This window comes from Antedon mediterranea, chromosome 8, assembly GCF_964355755.1.
Source record: "Antedon mediterranea chromosome 8, ecAntMedi1.1, whole genome shotgun sequence".
In the NCBI taxonomy this organism is placed as follows: Eukaryota; Metazoa; Echinodermata; class Crinoidea; order Comatulida; family Antedonidae; genus Antedon; species Antedon mediterranea.
The window spans coordinates 24,590,300-24,611,775 of NC_092677.1; the positions used below are offsets into that span (position 1 = coordinate 24,590,300).

The window sequence follows — 21,476 nt, forward strand, 5'->3', positions numbered from 1 at the left end:
TCTTGTATTTCTTGTGATAAAACAACGGTAAGCATCAGTAAGGATGTTGAGGTTTGAATTTATTCCATTCCTGCTTTTAAAAATATATAATCAAACAGTAAGTATGTATTGTCCCGAAAAACATGAAAAAACAACAAATACTTACCGTATTATGCGACATTAAAATAACTTATTTAACAAAAACATTAACAAATTAGGGAAATATGTGTCTTTAAACTACAATACAGATGACAACATGATAATGGAGGTCATGATGAAATTATACAGTTATTCTTATCCAACGATTGAAATTAATTTGAAATCAGTAAAAATGCAATAAAAAATTAGGTGCTAGTTAGTTTAATTTTGACCTTGTAACAAAACTAAACTTTTGAATTATTATCAACTTTTCTACAATTTCTAAAAATAGATCAATACAATTTGATAATAATGCATAACAATGGCCGTGTTCCAGCAGCCTGTTTAATAGAAACATATGCACTTAAATCAGAGTTATTTAAAAATAATAGATCTGAGCCGATTGGTCGAACCTTCAAAATGGAAAAGATGCACTAATATGATATTTTGTTGACGTTTAGTTTTGGTGATTTAACATCATCACTACAGTAATTATGTTTAAAAAGGAAACCATTCTATTTTATTATTGTGCTGTGTGTATCTTAAATTAAACAGTCGCGTGCTCAAGTTTACCGACCAGCCGACCGGCCGACCGACATAGTTGTGGGTGGAGCCCATTGCGAAACGGTGGTGTGTATTACATTATTTGAATGAAGTTATTTAGATTATGAATGCGGTCTAATGACACGGTTTGTTACGAGAGGTGGTGGTTGTTTCAAAGAGGAGGTCACTTACAAGAGGTGATCGTTTTTACTTACGAGAACCATGTTGCCCTCAATTGTGCAAACAATCACATTTGTGCAAATATGGCACCGTCGAATGTGCTTTTCGGGATTACTTTTTCAAACCAAATAGGAAGTGAGGGGTGGGGGTGTAGGTGCGGGTTGGAGGGCTTCATTCAATGTTATGCCTTCAAACGTTAACAGTGCAGTCTAGATTTGGTAATGTGTTAACAGTTTTAGTATGTCAAAAGCCTACACAAAAATTAGAATCTATCAAAATGCTTAAATTACAAGCAAATTAACAATTAATGTGTTTAACTGAGAGAAAAATATAAGTTTTCAGCTGTAATTAAAATTCAGAATTTTGTTGTTGAAAATTAAAGAATACTTTTCCTTTCAGTTCAATATTACTAGGCCTACTGTACAAAGTGTTCTGTTAACATTGGTTATTTAATTGTGTGTAAACTGAATGCAACGATTGTTGCTTATTGAGTTGTATTTCTATTTTTATTTATATGTTTTACATTTATATGTTTTACTTTTTTATGTATTTTATTTCTTCCGACTAAAACAGATTGCACAAATCCCACAACCACTCCTTCTTCCTAGAATATAAATTAAATACACAACTCAAAAGGATAATTATGAAAATAAGGTCTAACTTTTTCTTGTTATCATTCACAACAGAGACAAGCTATTTTTCTATTACATTACCTATCCTGTCGATAGGGTATAGGCCCAATGGTGAAAATGATGTGATATAGGAAAAACATTTGGGAGAAAATAATCATACATATTTCCAGTAGTTAGTCTGCGGTGTTCCACGTTCAATGTTTCAATGGCAAAAATTGTAGTAGACTAAATAAGATGAAGGCAAATTGCTTTTGTTTTACAAAGTATAGGCCTGTATAATTATAAGGCTGGATGGAAGGTATTTAAAAAATGTAACAATCCGTAGTGCGTGTCGACGTATTATTATCAATAGAAAGACACTATTATAAGCTTTTTATTAAAATTCATTGAAGCAATAAGTGGTATGTTGACCTAAGTTATGAGCTATTAGATATTTACTCTACTTGTACTGCATAACTGTACTGCCAAGTGCATAGAAAAATTGGGAGGTAAGCTTAGTACATACATTGATGAAGGTCAGACAATCTATAACAACAAAATGCTATAGATTTCTGGTCAAATGTTACCGTTGAGGTTCAAGTAACTGGAATAAATATTATTGTTATTAGTTAGTTGTTTAATTAAAGGCACATTAATACACGAGGTTAGTATGATGAGTCGTTAAATGGTTAACTTAGACGTTAGACCTACTGTTTGAGTATTACGCAATCGTATACATTAGGGTTTGAGTATGGGGATAGCTAAAAAAACAACAACAAAACTAAGACGGGGCTGTACAATAATTTATTTGATGATCTGGATTTTGCTATTGCGGCGTAATAATGGCATTTATTTCTAATAACTTATTTCGTTATTTTAGAAACATCGACAAATGTATATCCATGGACGAATGTATACAAATCTGTATTTACACAGCAAACAACGAGTAACGGTTTTGTGCCAGCCAAGTGTTGTGAATACTGTTCAAGCATATTATTGAACAACGCTTTTGCTATTGCGGCCAGACAGTATTATCAATAAAAATGGCAAACAGCACAGGTAGGAAACAAATTAATATACTACAAGCCTAAAACGAAGTAAATTTACCGACTTCATATTTGCAGGGCAACAGTAGCTGGACAAGGCTGATTGTATTTTATTGGTCAGATATTTTGCCCTATCTTACGTATTATACTGTGTACTTAGTACATTTACTCATTCTCATTTGATTTTTTTTTCAAGTGTTCTCAATGTAATGAATAAACACAGTAGAGTGAAACATCTGACCAGTAGTAGTTCCTTAACTCTTTATCGCAAAACTACTTACATATCAGTACAGTATTATGTTTATAAATAACGCTTTAGTAAAAACTAATGGTGATGAAGGTAGAATGATGGAGTTATGGTGATTTAATCTATTTTTTAGATCTCCTTCTTTGTGGTGTAAGCCACCGGTACCACTTTTATTCGTTCGCCATGTATCATAAATACATATTTATAGATGTTCGTTTATATTTCTCTCCATATTACCCTCTTTTTTTCATTATTTTCTTCAATTTACTCATACTAGTCATACAGTGGTATATATAAAATGACTATATAAAATGACTATATAAAATGACTCAAGAACACCAAGAATAAACAGAACCTATTTTTATATATGATAAATATGTATGTATAACCAGCTCGATTAGCATTGTCGATTTTATTTTTTTTATACTTTTGTTGTGTAACATTACATTGTGTAACACTAAATATATTCAATATTTTACAACTTTTATAATTTACAGCATTATCAAAAGAGGAATGTAGCCTATTGAAAAGTTCTGTGGCAAACTGGTTTGACCAACGTTGTTCAATCAGTATGATCAAAGTTTTGTACGAAGAGTTGGTGACTAGTAAACAAGACTTACATAAATCTACTACAACGTTGGAATTGATCAACTTGGTAAATACTTATAACGGATTTAGTCAAAATGATCCAAGTCTTTTACTTGCGACAATAAATGTTACTGGGCAACACGGCATATGGAACAAAATAGAAAAATTAAAATTACCTGAGCTATGTCAAACAAGAACAGTATCAATGTTCAGTGAATTTAGACAGAAGGTAATGAGGCTCGGATTAAAAATGACGGATATAGACGTAAAAAGGATAAGTCATTTGTATGAAGAAACAAAGTTTGGAAAGTATGAGGATAGCTGGAGTTTGATTATTGATCTTGAACGTTACGCCCACTTATCTAATGAAAACATGACGAGTTTCATTAGAACGTTAAGCGAGAATAGTCTCGGTCATTTAATATACACTATAGATGGCGGTATGTATTATACACATAATGAATTTATTTGTCTAATGGTACAAATAAGTGGCATGAGGTGAATGATGAAAGTTTATATATCTACGAGGCGATAGCCCAGTTGATATATAACCTTTCATCATTCACCAAATGCCATAATTTGTTTTATATAACATCTAAAAATTCCTGTCATTTGAATCAAATAAAAAGTAGGCATTAGCCAAGGCCTACATTTGATTCACATTGATTAAAACAGTAACATTTGGTTTTTAATAATTATATTAAATATTATTATTTATATAGATTTATAAATGCACCTACTGTTAGTGTTAATTATGTCAACAAACGACCAAACAATCCTAGACCTAGCCTAATACTAACAGGCCTTAGGCCTAGACTAAAAGACAGCAATAGGCCTACAAAACTTCGACAGGCAACTGGAACTCATTTAGGCAAATCATGTTTATCCAACGAGTTCACAGAGATGTTCACATTATTTAGTCAAAATCCTAAAAACGAAGTTAATTTAAATGCCTTTTTGATCTAAATTAGTACATAATATATCTCTTCAAAAATGTACTTCCATCGTGAAACCAGTCATAACAATAACATTTGCAAAGAAAGCACAAAATAGGTGGCGCTGTTGTATTTCAAAAGCAATAGTATAAAAAAAAAATTTCCAAACGCAAACAGATTTTTCTTTTCGTACACGATAAAAAGTATCGTTTAATAGTGCAATATGGCTATTGCACGCCATGTCACCCACAATCGTCCAATCAAATGGCAGCAATTTATTTAGGTGTTATATAACTTTTATCCTGATATTGTTTATTTATACTATAAAATTTACTTTACTAACCAGTATATCTAATTTCAAACAGTAGTACACAATAGTCAAATTCAATATTTGTTTAGTGGCAAGCCACTATTATTCACATGTGCACAAAATACTGTTCTACTAACACATAGAACGTAGTTTGAAGTAAACGACAGATAATTAATTTGAGCGTATTATCTAGTTTCAGTAATGACTCTAGGCTGTCGCGATTTCCACATTTTAACCCTATATACAGAACATGTTATATCTGAGGTTTATTTTGTATTTGAATGTAATATTATAACATAGGCCTGAATCTTAAAACAGTTTATTAGTGCAATAGCAAATACAAATGTTAGCAATGCCAACAATTCAGTATACAAATACAAATGGTATTGTACTAACTCATTGAAAATAAGCAATAATAAATAAACATTGTATACCATTTACATCCGGGTTTGATTACATTCAGTAATCCTCGAATAGGCCTGTTCTGTATAGTTTATTCAATTTCTTTTAAATATTCTCTATTATTAAGGTTATTAAGATCAATTAATGTAATTACATTTGGAGCTTTCGATTTGCGACGACCAACGACCGATGACCAACCTAGATCAGGTTAATCGATGAGTCATCGGTCATCGCCTGGACCATGGAGAAAATAAGTATAATTTTATCCATGCCTGGCCCGAGTAACCATCAAACCTGTGTCGCGGTGGGGGCGAGGACACACACGTCCAATTTCTTCGCATGCGAATAATTCAACAATTCTTTATCGTGGCAAATCGAACGTCTCCCCTAATATTTCTTTACTTTGCTATATGATACAGTTGAACAGCAAAACGTAGGCATTGAATTACCAAGAACAGCAAAAACAAAAAGAGGTATGTAAACCAGTTTAGAAAAATCCTTTTTTTTTAACCTGATCAAACAACCTTTGATATTATCGATTGCATTGTGGATTTAAAGGTGGCATGGAGAATAGGGTTGTAGATGTTCAAATTAATCGAACACTTTTAAAAGCACAATGTGTTCGTTACAAGCATCTAGTCATCAATTTCAGGATGAGAAACAAGCCCATGTCTTCTAGACTTAAAGTCTAATTTAAGCAAAGGTAGTGGCACTTCATTGGCTGGCACACGGAACTGTGACAGCTCAGCCGTGATTTGAAGTATATCAAACACCAAGGCAGAAAATGTCAGAAACTTACAGTACATTTTTGACTCTTGTTTCTTTTTCCTACAGTTCATTCCCAATTATAGTCAGTTTAATTTTTGTTTAAGTAAGATTTGTATGCATTTTAATTTAGGAGAAAATATCTCCACTGTGTCAAATCGTTGTCCGGGACGAACATGCCCAAAATCGGGGTCAAAGGTTAAACATGCGTGGTTCTCCTTTTCTGTTGGTGTCAGAATATACATTTTATATTCCGGTCTTTAACACAACGCATTTCTCTATCAGTACGTGTCCCTGGACAAGTCCAGTTAAGCTTGATGACAAATATAAATACCTTTAAATCAGATTCAAGATATTAACACATTTAAGGCGAATCTTTAAAAATTGGCGCTTGACGTCTGAATTTGTTAGTGGATCCAAGTTGCATCTGAAATGTTCTTCTATCCTTGCTTGGATTTAATATTACTGTAGGCCTACTTCTATTAAAATTCAATCTTAATTATTTAGTATCTGATGTATAAAGGTTCTTGGTTGCAAATTCACAAAGAATGAAATATACAAAGTGATGACCGAACCCAATACTCCCATTCATGCTGGTCATGTTGTTTTGGATTTGTTCTTGTGTAGATTGTTATTTTAAATACAGACCACAATGTTTTGTGATTAATAAACAACACCTTTGTACAGTACTTCTCAGCCTACAGTACAAAAACACTTTTAATTCTTAAAATAATGCCATCCCATCCATAACAAGAAATATTTCTTACAAAAAACGCTGCTCGCTTATTGAAAAATATTTTTTATTTCAAATGTTTTTTAATGTGTCATTTTATTGTCACATAATAGTTATTTTACCTGAAAAAAATGTAATTTATTAAAGTAACAAATACTTAAATTGTCTGTCAGACAATGGTTTTTGGGTTTCTTTTCTTTTTTTATATGTGAATAAATATTATATTTTTGTTACAGAAGTGAATACTCAATTTCTGTCACTTTAGTTAATTTTATTGCTAAGGTCAAATCTGGGGGTCACTTCATCACCCTAGATATTTCAATTGTGAAGTATCCTATTACAAACACAAACTTTAATGGACTGTTTCGATAATAATTCAATGAATATCTGACAGTGAATATACCAGAAATGCTTAGGGATTTGTAATTTTAGCATGACATGTCCTAATAGACTCTTTCCCAGACGTTTTTTGGGTCTACTGTGAATCAATAAATCATAGTGGAGTTTCCATTTTCACAAAACTGTCTGTCCTTAGAACTATAACTGCTGCTTGCTTTAGCTTCTGATTGAGTAGTCCTAATGGGACGTAGCGGGCTAGAGCAGCAGCGTGAAAAATGTCCCATCCGTAACATTAAATAAATTGTTTTTTTTAAATAAAAAATACAAGTTTAAAAAAACTATTGCAATTTAATATCCTTAGGTAATTTCCCGATCGATCGTAATCAAAACGGTACTGGGTATGGTCTACTAGCGTTCTTGATCCCAACTCGTCATCCATTCATAGAAGCCTTGATGAAGAAAGCCTACCTGGTGGTAACCATAGAACGGTCCCGAGATAACGACTATACTTCGGCTTTAGTCGATAGAAGATTGAAAAAATTGTTAGAGATAGAGTATACAATGCTTGATTATAATGTTATGTATATGTGTGATTTGCTTTTTAATCAAATGAAGTTATCGTAGATTGTGTCGTAAGGTGGTGCGGTAATTTCCCGATTGATCGTAATCAAAACGTTACTGGGTATGGTCTACTAGTTTTTCTGTTTCCAACCAGTACATCCATTCATAGAAGCTTTGATGAAATAAGCCTACCTGGTGGTGGCCATAGAACGGTCCCGAGATAGCGACTATACTTTGGCTTTAGCCGATAGAAGATTGAAAAAATTGTTAGAGATAGAGCATACGATGTTATGATTATGTGTAGATATGTGATTTGTTCTTTTTATTCAAATGATGTTATGTATTTAATAAATTTGTTATATCAATATTAATTCAATTGTCGTAGATTGCATATTATGCGATAAATATTATTTAATAAATGTTTGATATATTATTATTATTATTATATTAATAAAAAGATATATGTTAGTATAAATTTAAAAATATAGATATAAGGAAGAAAAGCAAAGAGATTATGGAGCGGCTGCATTCAAAATCTACACTTTTGCACTAACAAACTTTTCCTATTTCTACATCCTAAACTGCTTTTTTATTTTTCTACCATCATACCTTCTATATTTTCATCCTTTATCTATTATACGATATAAACAGCATTACACGCGTACATCGTAACGCGAGCATTTCATTCTATACGCATACGCACTTTTATCGAACATAATTTAAACCAAACCAAATCATACATACAACGATAAGACATCAACCGATTCAGTTCAAAACCAGTTTAAGGTAAACATTTTAAATTTAAATTAATTTATGTTTCTATCCACTCTACCATTTTCATATAAAGATATTGTGGAACCACGTCAGGTCAAGTTCAATATTGAATATCGAAACGTGGCAGGCTGAAGGCGCTTGACCTTTGACAAGATCGCCTAAATTTTTAATATTTTAACTTTACAATACTTAGTGTTGTATATTCTGGTACAGCCGCTCCATAATCTCTTTGCTTTTCTTCCTTATATCTATATTTTTTAATTTATACTAACAAATATCTTTTTTATTAATATAATAATAATAATATATCAACAATTTATTAAATAATATTCATCGCATAATATGCAATCTATGATAATTTAATTAATTGATATAACAAATTTATTAAATACATAACATCATTGGAATAAAAAGAACAAATCACATATCTACACATAATCATAACATCGTATACTCTATCTCTAACAATTTATTCAATCTTCTATCGACTAAAGCCGAAGTATAGTCGTTATCTCGGGACCGTTCTATGGCCACCACCAGGTAGGCTTACTTCATTAAGGCTTCTATGAATGGATGTACTGGTTGGGAGCAGGAACGCTAGTAGACCAAACCCAGTACCGTTTTGATTACGATCAATCGGGAAATTACCTCATGACAATAGGGACATAGATCTTGCAAAAAATGTTTAAAACATTCATGGTTTGTGAAATAATTAGGATTTAAATCATATGTCCCATCCGTAACAAAAATGTCCCGTCCATAACAATATATTTTTGAAATATGATATCTTCATCAAAATATAACATTTTCAAAAAATATGTTCATAATATAATGAGATATAGTCCTCAGGAGGAGAAAATGAAATATCAAGATTTTTGCATCATTACTTTTAAAATAAATGTAAAAAAACCGCCTAAACATTTATGAATTTGAAATGCATGTATGAAATAAAATAAACAAGAACATTTTAATTAAATACTTGATTACGTATTATTGAGACATAAAGTAACTATATCTGTTGAAAAAACAGTAATAAGATGCATAGTTTATGAAATAAATAGGATTAAAAATGTCCCGTCCGTAACGTTAAATATGGTTGTTTCATATTTAGGCCTAAAATTCAATAACTTAAAAAATAAATATCAGAAAAATAAAAAAAAATGTTATTTAATAAACTTCAACATGTCTACTTTGAGAAATGGCCAAGAGTTTCACCAAAATCAGTAAATGAAATTTTTAAACCCACGGACCAAATACTGTGGAATGCCTCTATATGTATAAGTAGTCCACAAGTTGATAAAGACAAAATTCCAGACTTTGAATTACAGTACCAGCAAAAGCAAAAACAGGAAGGTAAACCAATTTGGAAACATCTGATTATGTTTGTAATCTAAATTGATATTATCGATTGCAGTGTGGATTTAGTGTCAGTGTAGAAAATAAAGGAATATAAACGAGACGTTGGTAAACAATAAACAAATTTGTCTTCAAAGCGTTAGGCCTATATAGATACCGGGGGTGATTTGCACAACTTGATTGCGTACTACGAATTGGTTCCAAAAATAAATAGGATTTAGTATTTTATCTGGAGAAAGAACTTGAATTAAACACGCAGATGCGATTGGAAAAAATTGCCAATCTGTATAGGTGCAAAAAAGGATATTGCTGGGTACGTTAAAACCAATGATAATAGTATTCCCACATTTAGTTAACGTTCCAAATTCAAGATATCGAACGTGATTTAAGAATGCATTATTTTCCATATGCTGCTTATTGTAGAATGAATGAAAACAGATATTTAAAGGTTTTGTTTTTATTTTGCAAATGAAGAAACTGATGATGAAAACAAACAATTACCTAGTATATTGCCAAGTTAGTTGTATATTGTATTTAGATTTGTTTAAAAAAACTAATATTATTAAAAACAAGGCCAACAGCCATTAAGTCGCGTGCTACAATGCATAATGATACCGGACCGACATAGTGAACTATAGTCGCGTCCACGCGACTAAAAAGGCATAATTTTGACGAATTTTTTAACTTTTTCATCAAAAACGTGCGTAAATTATCCAATTCGACGTGCTCGTATGACGTAATTTTAAGTCGAAATTGTTTAAAAGATGGTAAATTATTAGAAAAGGCTGCAAAAACATAAATCACGCGAAAAAAGTATGTATTTAACGCTACGTGCGCACCACGCGCGTAAAAATTTGCGCGCGTATGGGAATTTTTGACATGCTCAAAATGACAAGAAACGCGTAGAAAGTTGATTAAAAAGGAATTTTGCGCATTTTAAAATGTTAAATGCGCGTTCTCGCGTAACTTTGTGGCTTCGTTTACAATTTTGTAAACGCTTAAAATTGCCTGAAACGTACTCTTATTTCATCGAAAATAAATTTCGAAAATTTTAAGCGCGCGTACGCATGCGTTACATGTGCTACGCACGTAATTGTATTGCCATATGATGATTTATGCCCTGAAATTTATGAATACCAAATTTTATTTAATTGTGATTCATGGTTGTGAAGATATGATTACAAACGTGATTTGGTTAAATCGTGCGTAGACCGCGTAATTTTTTATTGCGCACCGTGAAAACATAACCACATCGATTCCTGGCCATAAGGAATATACTGTGAAAAATTGACTTAGCTAGATTAAACTGATATCAAGATAAGGTCAGAAAGCGATAAAACGCATAGTGATACCGGACCGACAGACAGACCGACAGACCGACATAGTGAACTATAGAGTCGCTTCCACGCGACTAAAAACCATTTATAATAACTTATAAATTACTTGAAAAATCCTGGCACGGTGATGAATCACTTCGAACATAAAGTCCCAGTGCCACTGGCAGAAATTGCTATTTTAATTAACTATGTGTATTTTTTTTCAATATTTATGTCTTTTTGTTATGTAGGCGTTTTTTTCTTAAAATAGTATTGTAAATCTCATATAACAATAACGACATAATATTGTTATTGTCATTTAATACCAAATGTTGATAATGTTGATATCAACTAATTTTGATTATAATATCAATTCATATGGTGCAAATACAACAGCTCTTTTAAATGTATTTGTGTTTCTTTATAGCATTGGTTGCTGTTCTCGTCGCTATTGTTGGCATCGCACTATATTATTACTATTTTGCCATTAACGTTTCTGACGACCATGAAGGTAACTATATTTATGATTATTTGTTTTAACTACATTTAAAAAATGGAAAGGAGAAATCTAAATGATGAAAGTTTTTATTATGATAATAATAGAATCACCTGTACCATTACAGCTTTCGAATTGTTGCTTTCATTGCTCACTTGACTAGATTTAAATCTATATTGACACATGTTTCTTTAACGTATATATATCATTCTCACATATATAGTTTTTTTTATAAATATTTAGGTCTTTTTGTAGGCTATGTTTTCTTGAAATAGTAATGTAAATCTCTTATAACATACATCATTTAATACCAAATGTTGATATCAACTAATTTTGATTATAATATCAATTAATATGATGCAAATACAACAGCTCTTTTAAATGTATTTGTGTTTCTTTATAGCATTGGTTGTTGTCGTCGCTATTGTTGGCATCGCACTATATTACTATTATCCTGTCATTACCGTTTCTGATCATCAAGGTAACTATATTTATGATTATTTGTTGTAACTACATTTAAAAAATGGAAAGGAGAAATCTAGACTCTAAATGATGGAAGTTTTTATTATGATAATAAATAGAATCAAACAATATTTATATTATATAAGGCGGTATAGTTAGGAGTTAAATTTCTCTAGTTTATCTTCATCTATCCTGATTTATTCTCGTTTATCCTCGTCGCCAATTGTAATGTTTTATATCTCTCTTCGATATACACTTTATTAACTTTCCATGAAGGAAAATAAACCTTTGTTTTTTTATGACATCACATCCGCACAGCGCAAAGTTGCATGCGAGTTTACATTATTTTCCATATGCTGCTTATACGCATATATATGCTTGTAGAATGAATGAAAACAGATATTTAAAGGTTTTGTTTTTATTTTGCAAATGAAGAAACTGATGATGAAAACAAACAATTACCTAGTATATTGCCAAGTTAGTTGTATATTGTATTTAGATCTGTTTAAAAAAATATTAATAAAAATAACATTTATAATAACCTATAAATTACTTGAAAAATTCTGGCACGGTGTTGAATCACTTCGAACATCAAGCCCCAGTGCCACTAGCAGAAATTGCTAATTTTATTTAACTATGTGTATTTTTTTGTTTTTTCAAATATTTATGTCTTTTTGTAGGCTATGTTTTATTAAAATAGTATTGTAAATCTCATATAACAGTAACGACATAATATTGTTATACATCATTTTAATACCAAATGTTGATATTGTTGATATCCATATGGATCTCCGATTAAAAATTTCCTCACACTACACTAAAGCTTAAATAATAGTGGATATTATGATTTATACTTTAACTAAATCAGAGGAAAAAATTCCCGTCAAATTATGTTTTAAAACATCTACTTAATCAAACCGCTGATAGCGTAGAGGTCGAATTTTGGTCGTATTTTTGGTGAGGCCATTATCGTTACTCAAAGGGTACATGCAAAAGATTGCCTCCCATTACACAAAAGATGAATATTCATGTCATTTTTGTTCTGATTAGTTAAAAAAAAAACGTCAAAATTATGATTTGCATAACACTAAAAATTCAACAATGCGCGCACATTTAGATGATTTGGAATCCACCATTATCGTGAATGGCTGAATGTGTTCGCAGAAATGATATTTGTTATTTTGTAGTGCTCAATAACTTTATAATATAGATGAAAAACAAATTGTTTTAAATTGAATTAAATTGCACTGTTTGGTTGAAAATAAAGGGAACAGAGATCCATATGACTATCAATTCATATGGTGCAAATACAACAGGTCTTTTAAATGTATTTGTGTTTTTTTATAGATGTCGCTACTGTTGGCATTACACTATATAACCATTTTGCCAGTCACGTTTCTGACCATAAAGGTAACTATATTTATGATTATTTGTTGTAACTACATTTTAAAAATGGAAAGGAGAAATCTAGACTCTAAATGATGGAAGTTTTTATTGTGATAATAATAGGATCACCTATACCATTAGAATTGTTGCTTTCATTGCTCACTTGACTAGATTTAAAACTATATTTACATGAAAAAACCCACAATTTTTGCACATGTTTCTTTAACATATATATATCATTCTCACAGATTGTTTTTTTTTTAATATTTAGGTCTTTTTGTAGGCTATATTTTCTTGAACTAGTATTGTAAATCTCATATAGCAAACATCATTTAATACTAAATGTTGATAATGTTGATATCAACTAATTTTGAATATAATATCAATTCATATGATGCAAACACAACAGATCTTTTTAAATGTATTTGTGTTTCTTTATAGTATTGGTTGCTGTTCTCGTCGCTATTGTTGGCATTGCACTATATTACTCTGCAATTAACGTTTCTGATCATAAAGGTAACTAAATTTATGATTATTTTGTAAAACTACATTTAAAAAATGGAAAGGAGAAAATCTAGACTCTAAATGATGGAAGGTTTTATTATGATATTAAATAATAGAATCATCTATATATACCATTACAGCATTCGAATTGTTGTTTTTATTGCTCACTTATATCATCGTATATATCATTCTCAGATTTTCTTATCTTTTCAAATTCTTTAATTAAACATTTCAGTATTTTACCGAGAAGTTTAGAATTCACAGACACAGAACAAATTCTAAACCGCCCGGTGATATACTGAAAATGTACCGTATATACGATGTTGATTACAATGGCCTATAAGTTGCTGCTACATCTGTTGAAATATATGTTATATGAATTGAAACACCAAGTAATTTCTGACATTTTCATTACTACAGATCAACTTGTGATGTTAAATGTGAGCTGTAAAGGTAGAACTCTCCATCTTAAAGATGAAGATATAAAGTTGGAGATACCATCTGGAGCAATTGAAGAAGGGAAAAAAGTTAAAATATCACTAGAAAATATTTGGGAGGAAATAGACATTCCTTTATCTCATCCTCTTAACTCATTAATATCACCCGTTGTTAAATGTGGACCAGAAGGCACTATCTTCAACAAGCCCTGTTTACTGTCATTTCCACACTATGCTAGAAATGAAGAGTTTTGGGAATTCACTCTACTTGTTAAGGATCGCATTCAAGATAAGTGGAAACGAATAGCATTGAAAAGTAATGACACAGACATAAATTTTACTTTAAACAGCGGTCTATGTTGTGTAACCTTAAATCATTTTTGTTTTTTTTCGTTTGTGGGTCGTTTAATAAATGTTGTACAAGGAAAGAAAAGTACAATATTACTGGTTTTTGGAAAGAGAATTGAGAATCATATATATCAACTTCAAATAAGACTTTGTGGATCCGGAGATAAAACGGTAATTATTAATTTCTTATTATTATTCTATTCTAAAAACAACAACAACAATAATAATAATATGTTTTACCTGACAACAGATGATATGTTTTTGATTAAAGGATTGTGTGTCACATAAAATTCAATCGATTGAACTCATGCAACATCAAGAGTGCAATTTGATTTATGTATTTCAGAAAATATGTAAAGAGCATGAACGACATGAGGAGTACCTTGTACGAACACCTGTAGATATACTTACTTTGTATAAAGACATGAAAATTACTGTAGCAGTACCAAACCAGGAATGGAATGTTCAAGAGGAAGAACAAGTAAGAATATTTCTTAATATGAAAAATTGTATATAAATCAATGCCAAAAGTAACATTCAAGTAGTGTAAGCTGTCTCACTGCGGGCCAAATTAAACATTTTGAAGGGTTTATAGTCTTGATTAAGATGGAAGCAGTGTGTTACTTGAATACATTTACTTTAGAACAGTTACTGTGTTATAATAAATAATAAGTTATTTGTGCCCTACATCTAGCAAAATAAAGAGAGAAAAGGAAAGAGAAAGTAGAAGAGAAACCATCATTATCTAGGCCATAACAGTTTCTTTGTAATGTGTGACTGACGTGTATCATCACAGCCGAATCGATACATGCTTTTATATCATGGAGGAATTAATTTAGCTTATACTTTATTTTACATTTCTATACAATAGTTTTCATAATAATTAAGAAAGATAACTGACTTATTTAGTATTTATTAATCTTTATGAATGTTCAGTGTGTTGTATATCACATTAGAGTCACCACTCCGGGGTGCGATTTTTTTTTTCGTACATAAGTTGGGGACCCCTCATGAAACGTCACAAAATAAACATGAATAATCAGTTAAATTTGTTGTTCCGTGTGCACCCAAGCGTATAGCAACAAGAAGTGATTACACAACTGCGATACGATACTTCTACAGTGATTCTAAGTCAATTCACGTGATTGCCTTCGCGCCACTAAGGCGCAGGATTGGTCATAGCAATAAATAGCAAACAAATAGCTGTGTAAATGCTATACCTGATACAGCAATAATAGCAATTAATCGACAGCTAGGCAAGACATTAAACTAAGTAGTAATTCATTGGACATAGCCCAAAGAAAGCTTAGACCCACAAGAATAAAGAATGTGTATAATTTGTGTACTGTATTTTTTTAATTCTGCTATTTTATTATCAAACAGTATGCATGTACTCAAAGGAACTTTAAAAATGCGCGTATATGAACACATGAGATGGGAAGATTTGACCCACGAGAATAAAAAATGTATTTTTGTGTAATGTTTATTGTTTAATTTTGCTGACTTATTACTCGGATTGTGTCATACCAAAGATAGTGTAACTATCTCTGGTCATACCTAACACACACACACGTCACACACACCCACACAGCTACTACTAGAATAGACATGGGTTTAGAGAGTAAATTAGGCCGAATAGTATTAATAGAAACTATAATTTTAACACGTAATTCTTTAGTAATAAATTATATTAAAAACACCATAAACTAAAGGCTGATTATTTCGACAATCCACACAAAACGCCGCTATTCTTCTATGACATTGCACGCCGCAACAACAGCGGAGATAGGCCTAGAATCGTACCGCACTTGTGTAATCACTTCTTGTTGCTATACGCTTGGGTGCACACGGAACAAGAAAATTTAACTGATGAATTATTCATGTTTATTTTGTGACGTTTCATGAGGGGGTCCCCAACTTATGTACGAAAAAAAAAATCGCCTCCGGGGTATACAAAACAAATACACGTTTTTAAATTAGATGCCATACGAGCATCTCAGTCTTATTTTTTCCCAAAAAAATGTCCTACATTAGGCCTAACCTATTTTCTATTCATATTTATCCACATTCCACATTCTTACATAAAAAGTATATCGGAAAATAACATAAACATAAAATACTCTCATTCATAAATATTTATATTTTTCCATCTAACTCTCTTGGTCTTATATATAAATAAATATAAATATATGTGGATAAACACTTGTTTAGTATGGTTTAAACAATGTTCACTTTGTTAGAATTAATGAGATAACATTGAAAAGGATGATTTGACCAATACAAATATTTAGGCCTTGACATCCATCTTCTAACCGTGATACTGTTGGTGTTATATGGCGTATTGACTGCTCCGACAATATATAAATGACACGATTGATTGTTAATAGTGGTTGGTATGGTGTTTATTTTGCAACCCTCAGTACAAATGGTGTTGACTCCGTTTTTCTCTCTCCCCTATTTATATTGACCTCTATCTGACCTTATGGTCTACTATTATTTTGGAGGGTTACAGTATCACACACACACACCCACACGGGCACGAATCAAATAATTTAGCTTTAGGCCTACTTCTCTTTTAAATAAATGTTTTGAATAATGTGTCAATGAAAACTTTGACACTTCTGATAAACAGTACACAAAACTGAAAGTTTTAACAGTCAGAAATTACAAAAAAATAAATTAACAAATATTATTTTGTTATTCACCAAAGTAGTCAGTCTAATCACATGCAGTACCTTACTTGAAGCTGTAAAACTTTTTGATATGAGTATGATTTCTCTTTTCTAGATTATTACAACTGACTATGTATGGTCTCAAAACCCAGAAAAGACATATTATTTAGAAAGAAATAATTCATCAACAAATACGTTTTGGGCAACAGTATTACTGTCACAAGGAGATGCAAATGCTATTCCTAATGTGCCAATTTGTTGTAAGTATAATTTTAAACAAGAATTTAAGAAGTACAAATTATGTAGCACATAAAGTCTACATTTTGATAAAATAAAATAATATGGTTTGAAAGAATCAAAACATGCATCCTAATTAATAACCAACAACGAATTGTCTATCTAAATTTAAAGAATTATTGTATTATAAATGTTTTTTGTTACAGGTGATATTCGGAAATCAAATTCAAATCCAGGTAAATTAAAATATTATGGTAAGTATAGGTTAAGTTGAATTTTTTTTAGTTAGCAGCGTTTTTTTAAATACTTGAATCATAGTTACACACCTTATATAAAAGTTGCCTTTCCACAGCTACTAGTTTCTAAATTCCTTATTCAAATCGAATTAAAGGGACAGTTACAACTTTTAAATACATAAACAAATATATTTTATATTTGTTATTAGTACCGCATTACCATATATATCACGACCTTAAGATCTAATTAGTTTGAAAGCCCAGCTCATTGAACCAGAATTAAGTGTAGCACAGGTCAAATTTAGACAAATGCGCGCAATTTGGTGATGGCTTGACACAACGTTTTATACAGCATGTGACATCTATTCCAAGTAAATACTGTACTCAAAACAAGGTTTTAAACAGTGAAAGACAATGATGATGGATGAATTGATTCCACGTTAGAAATGGTTAGGGTTGATTGTGCCAGGTAATGTAAACAATGCTTAACTGCTTAAAGTACTACTGCTCCAGTTCAGGTTTGCGTCAGCTATGAGCATTTCGAGCAAAAAGATTTCTGCATAGCCGCGTAGAGCTTGAAAAACGAAACATTGAGATTGAGATTTTATTTGCCAGAGCCGGACCGGAGCAGATGTGAAAGACACTTAACTGTTGTTTGCCATATTTAATTGTTAATACTGATATTCATTTCAGATCAGCATTCACCAGAAAATGTCAGGTAAGTAGTTTAATGAGTAACCAATTCTGCCAGCATCAAAACTGTTTTATATATACAGTAACTACATAAACTATGAAAGTTTATGACTTGGATAGTGGAGAATATGTTGGGAAAAAAACTATACTTAACAAGGCGGCAGCCTAGTTAAACATAGCCGTCTCCTTCAATGAATGAAATATTCTCCACCATCCAACTACGAATAGGCTACAAAACATTCATTATTTGCTTTTTAACACACCTGTTATGAATTACGTCAACAACCAAAATATATTCCTAGGCCTAGCTAGCTAGGCTAAGCCTAGTGTAGAAAATAAGCGACGACAAAAATGCTAGGCAACTGAAACTGATCTACAGTGTTTTTTTCTAATGATTCCACGTCTTGGAGTTGTTCCCATTAATAAATTTAAAATATCATTGATTAAATAAATTAAAGAGCTTCAAATAGCCTAACCATATACAAAATAAAGCTAAATAATGTCCATGAAATAAGAATAAGATAAAGTAAGTTTATGTAATACTTTACATAATAACAATTTAGTTTAATTTGTATTTAAATTTGAGGTGCAATCAATAGTTTAAATTCAAAATAAAACATTTAAAAATATTAATGTATTACCTCAGCCTTAACAAATGTGAATAGTCATCATTTGTAATTTCTAGAGAGATTTTAAATATCATTACTTATAGTTTTACTTATATCTTTATTTCTAGCTTGAAAAACGGGATACAGTCACTGTTTGCCAAAGGTAATTTAACCTTTTATTTATTCTTCTTCTTCTTCTTTATTGTATCAAACAAAAACAATTTCAATACAAAAGGCAGCCAAGGTATAGCCGAAGCTAATCAAGCTTGGTACCTTTTATCTTAACTAACTTAAGCTACAAAATTTATATATATATTAAATATATTATTTTATTTAAGTCCTGAGTATTAAAAAGATGTAAAACTTTATTTTATATAAAATTGAGGAAATATATTCTTTTCTCTTAACATAATAACAAGTCCCTAATTTTATTTTGTAAATTCAACAATCACAAATAATATTATAAAAAAAATAACTTTAGTTATTTTTAAATCTCATCAAAATTGAGACTTTAATGTGTTTTTTTTTTATTCCAGAAAACCGTGTTTTGATAATTTGTTTTATTGTGGTCATAGTGTCTGCATTCTTAATATATATACTGCACGATACAGTAGCAACATTTTGCAGTAGCATAGTTTTGGCTTTATCTCTGGTTACATGTGGCTATCAAGTATATAAAAAAATAAGAGGAATAGACTGAACTACAACATGCCAATGAAAAGAATGCAAGTGCAAGCTACTAGGTTTTGCGAAACAAAAAAATACACTTTTGTTTTCATTAAGTTAAAATCTGTTTCTAATTTACCTTCCAAATGTAGGCAACAGTGACTCTAGGCTAGTATGAAATTCAAACTACTTGTTGTGTGTTTATCCTGTTTTCGTAAAATACTTTCAATAACTTACCCATGGCCATATTATAATCATATACATTCCTGAATATGGTTACTGGTCCTCATAAAAACAAATACATGAAATGAGAATCAGCTTTAAAATACCATCACCGATTCATTGAAACTCTTACTGACTGTTAACAGTCTAGTATAAATACTAAAAATAAATAAATGTGAAGCAGTAAGATCTGATAATCGACTAGAAAGAAAAATGCCACTCTAATAGATTGAAAATATAATAATAAAAAGGAATTTTTTTATTATTGGCAACAAAGTATGTATTTAATGCTTCAAACATTTTGTAATTTAATTGTAGGCCTATATGCAGTAGAATAGCTACTGTAATATTATAGCAATTATATTTATCTGGTTTCCTTACACAATGTTACCTTCTATGTTTATTTATTTTATTTTATTTTAAACTCTCTCAAAACAGAACTGTCATAAAAATAGAATTTCTCTTTATTTTAATAAATTAATTGTAAATGTTAATTGTGTGTGGTTTTAGTATTATATTTGTAAATAATGGTATGCATTGTTTTTCTTTGTATTAATCAACATTAAATATAACTAGAATTGGATTCGTCGATGACGAATTATAGGTGATTATTGTGAAAAAAGATAATTTTACCGACATTTAATTAAAAAAATAAATTCGCGTGTTGGTGATTTGCATAACTTTTTACATACATAGTCACTGGTTGGAGGTACACACCTAATTGGTGACAGTGGCTTAGGCTGCTTTTGTGCTTTCCTGGCAGCTAGTGACTTATATTTCTTTTGCGTTGCGTTTAATTTGTTGATTTGTATTATATTTTGTAAAATGTAGCTTTTGCCTGAATAAATAATAAATAAATAAATAACAATAAACAAATTAAAACGTTTTTATTTATATAAATAGTATGTTGAACAAATACGATGGTAATCATTTGAAATCTAAAAATGTTACCATTGATTTAAAGGGAAATGACCTTTCAGATATTGATACAGATTCACTTGGGAAGCTGATCAACAAATTAAACAAAATAACAAAAAAATAACACTGTATAAGAAGCGTTAGAATGAACTAAACTATTTTTTTTATTCGACAAGAGAGGGATATTACCATTGTTGGTAAATTCATATTGAATTGTGTAGATGTTTGGTACATTAAGGAATTGAATTGAATTTGATTAAAATTACATTTTTTTTTAAAACATCGATCTATATTTTTTTATTTAATTAATTTTGTAGGCATAAAGATAATTCAATGCTATATCGTATAGTTGTAAATTGTTTTCATAATTTGTAAAGAGAATGTAAAGAGTTGCTACTGTAGATTGAAGTACAAACAAATATTATTTTTACTTGTATATGACGGGTAGATTGAAAATAATATATTTGAGTAGTTTAAAAAAATACATAACAACAGCAAAACTTGAAATATTACTAAACAAACTGAATCAAGATTAAGCTGTATATGAAGAAACTGCTAATCTTGAATTTTATAATTATTCCTAACGGCATTACGAAACTTATTTGTAAGTAACTTAAACAAGATGAGGAATATTGTTTCAGGTATGTAGGCTTACATTACCCGCATCAACGCGGCGAATGCAGTATGAATGCAAAACAAATGTTGTTTATCCTGCAATTATGCTGGATTTTTCCAACACACTTTGAACTCCATCTGCTTCAAATTTAG

General features: G+C 30.7%; 1 protein-coding gene across 2 annotated transcripts; it reads left to right on the forward strand.

Moving 5' to 3' along the window:
• The first annotated feature begins 2,305 nt into the window (after window positions 1–2,305).
• Window positions 2,306–20,885, forward strand: LOC140056486 (uncharacterized). 2 transcript variants are annotated; one of them, XM_072101869.1, is made up of 14 exons: window positions 2,306–2,510; window positions 3,242–3,772; window positions 5,399–5,452; window positions 11,251–11,334; window positions 11,723–11,800; window positions 13,129–13,191; window positions 13,609–13,683; window positions 14,092–14,627; window positions 14,803–14,937; window positions 17,244–17,388; window positions 17,572–17,601; window positions 18,295–18,319; window positions 19,031–19,065; window positions 19,439–20,885. In XM_072101869.1, exons 1-14 carry the CDS (start codon window positions 2,495–2,497, stop codon window positions 19,600–19,602), a joined length of 1,971 nt encoding a protein of 656 aa, XP_071957970.1. In that variant the 5' UTR covers window positions 2,306–2,494; the 3' UTR covers window positions 19,603–20,885. The 2 variants fall into 2 exon arrangements, with proteins under 2 accessions (XP_071957970.1, XP_071957969.1); XM_072101868.1 differs by having other exon boundaries at window positions 2,307–2,510; window positions 17,572–17,619.
• The last annotated feature ends 591 nt before the right edge of the window (window positions 20,886–21,476 follow it).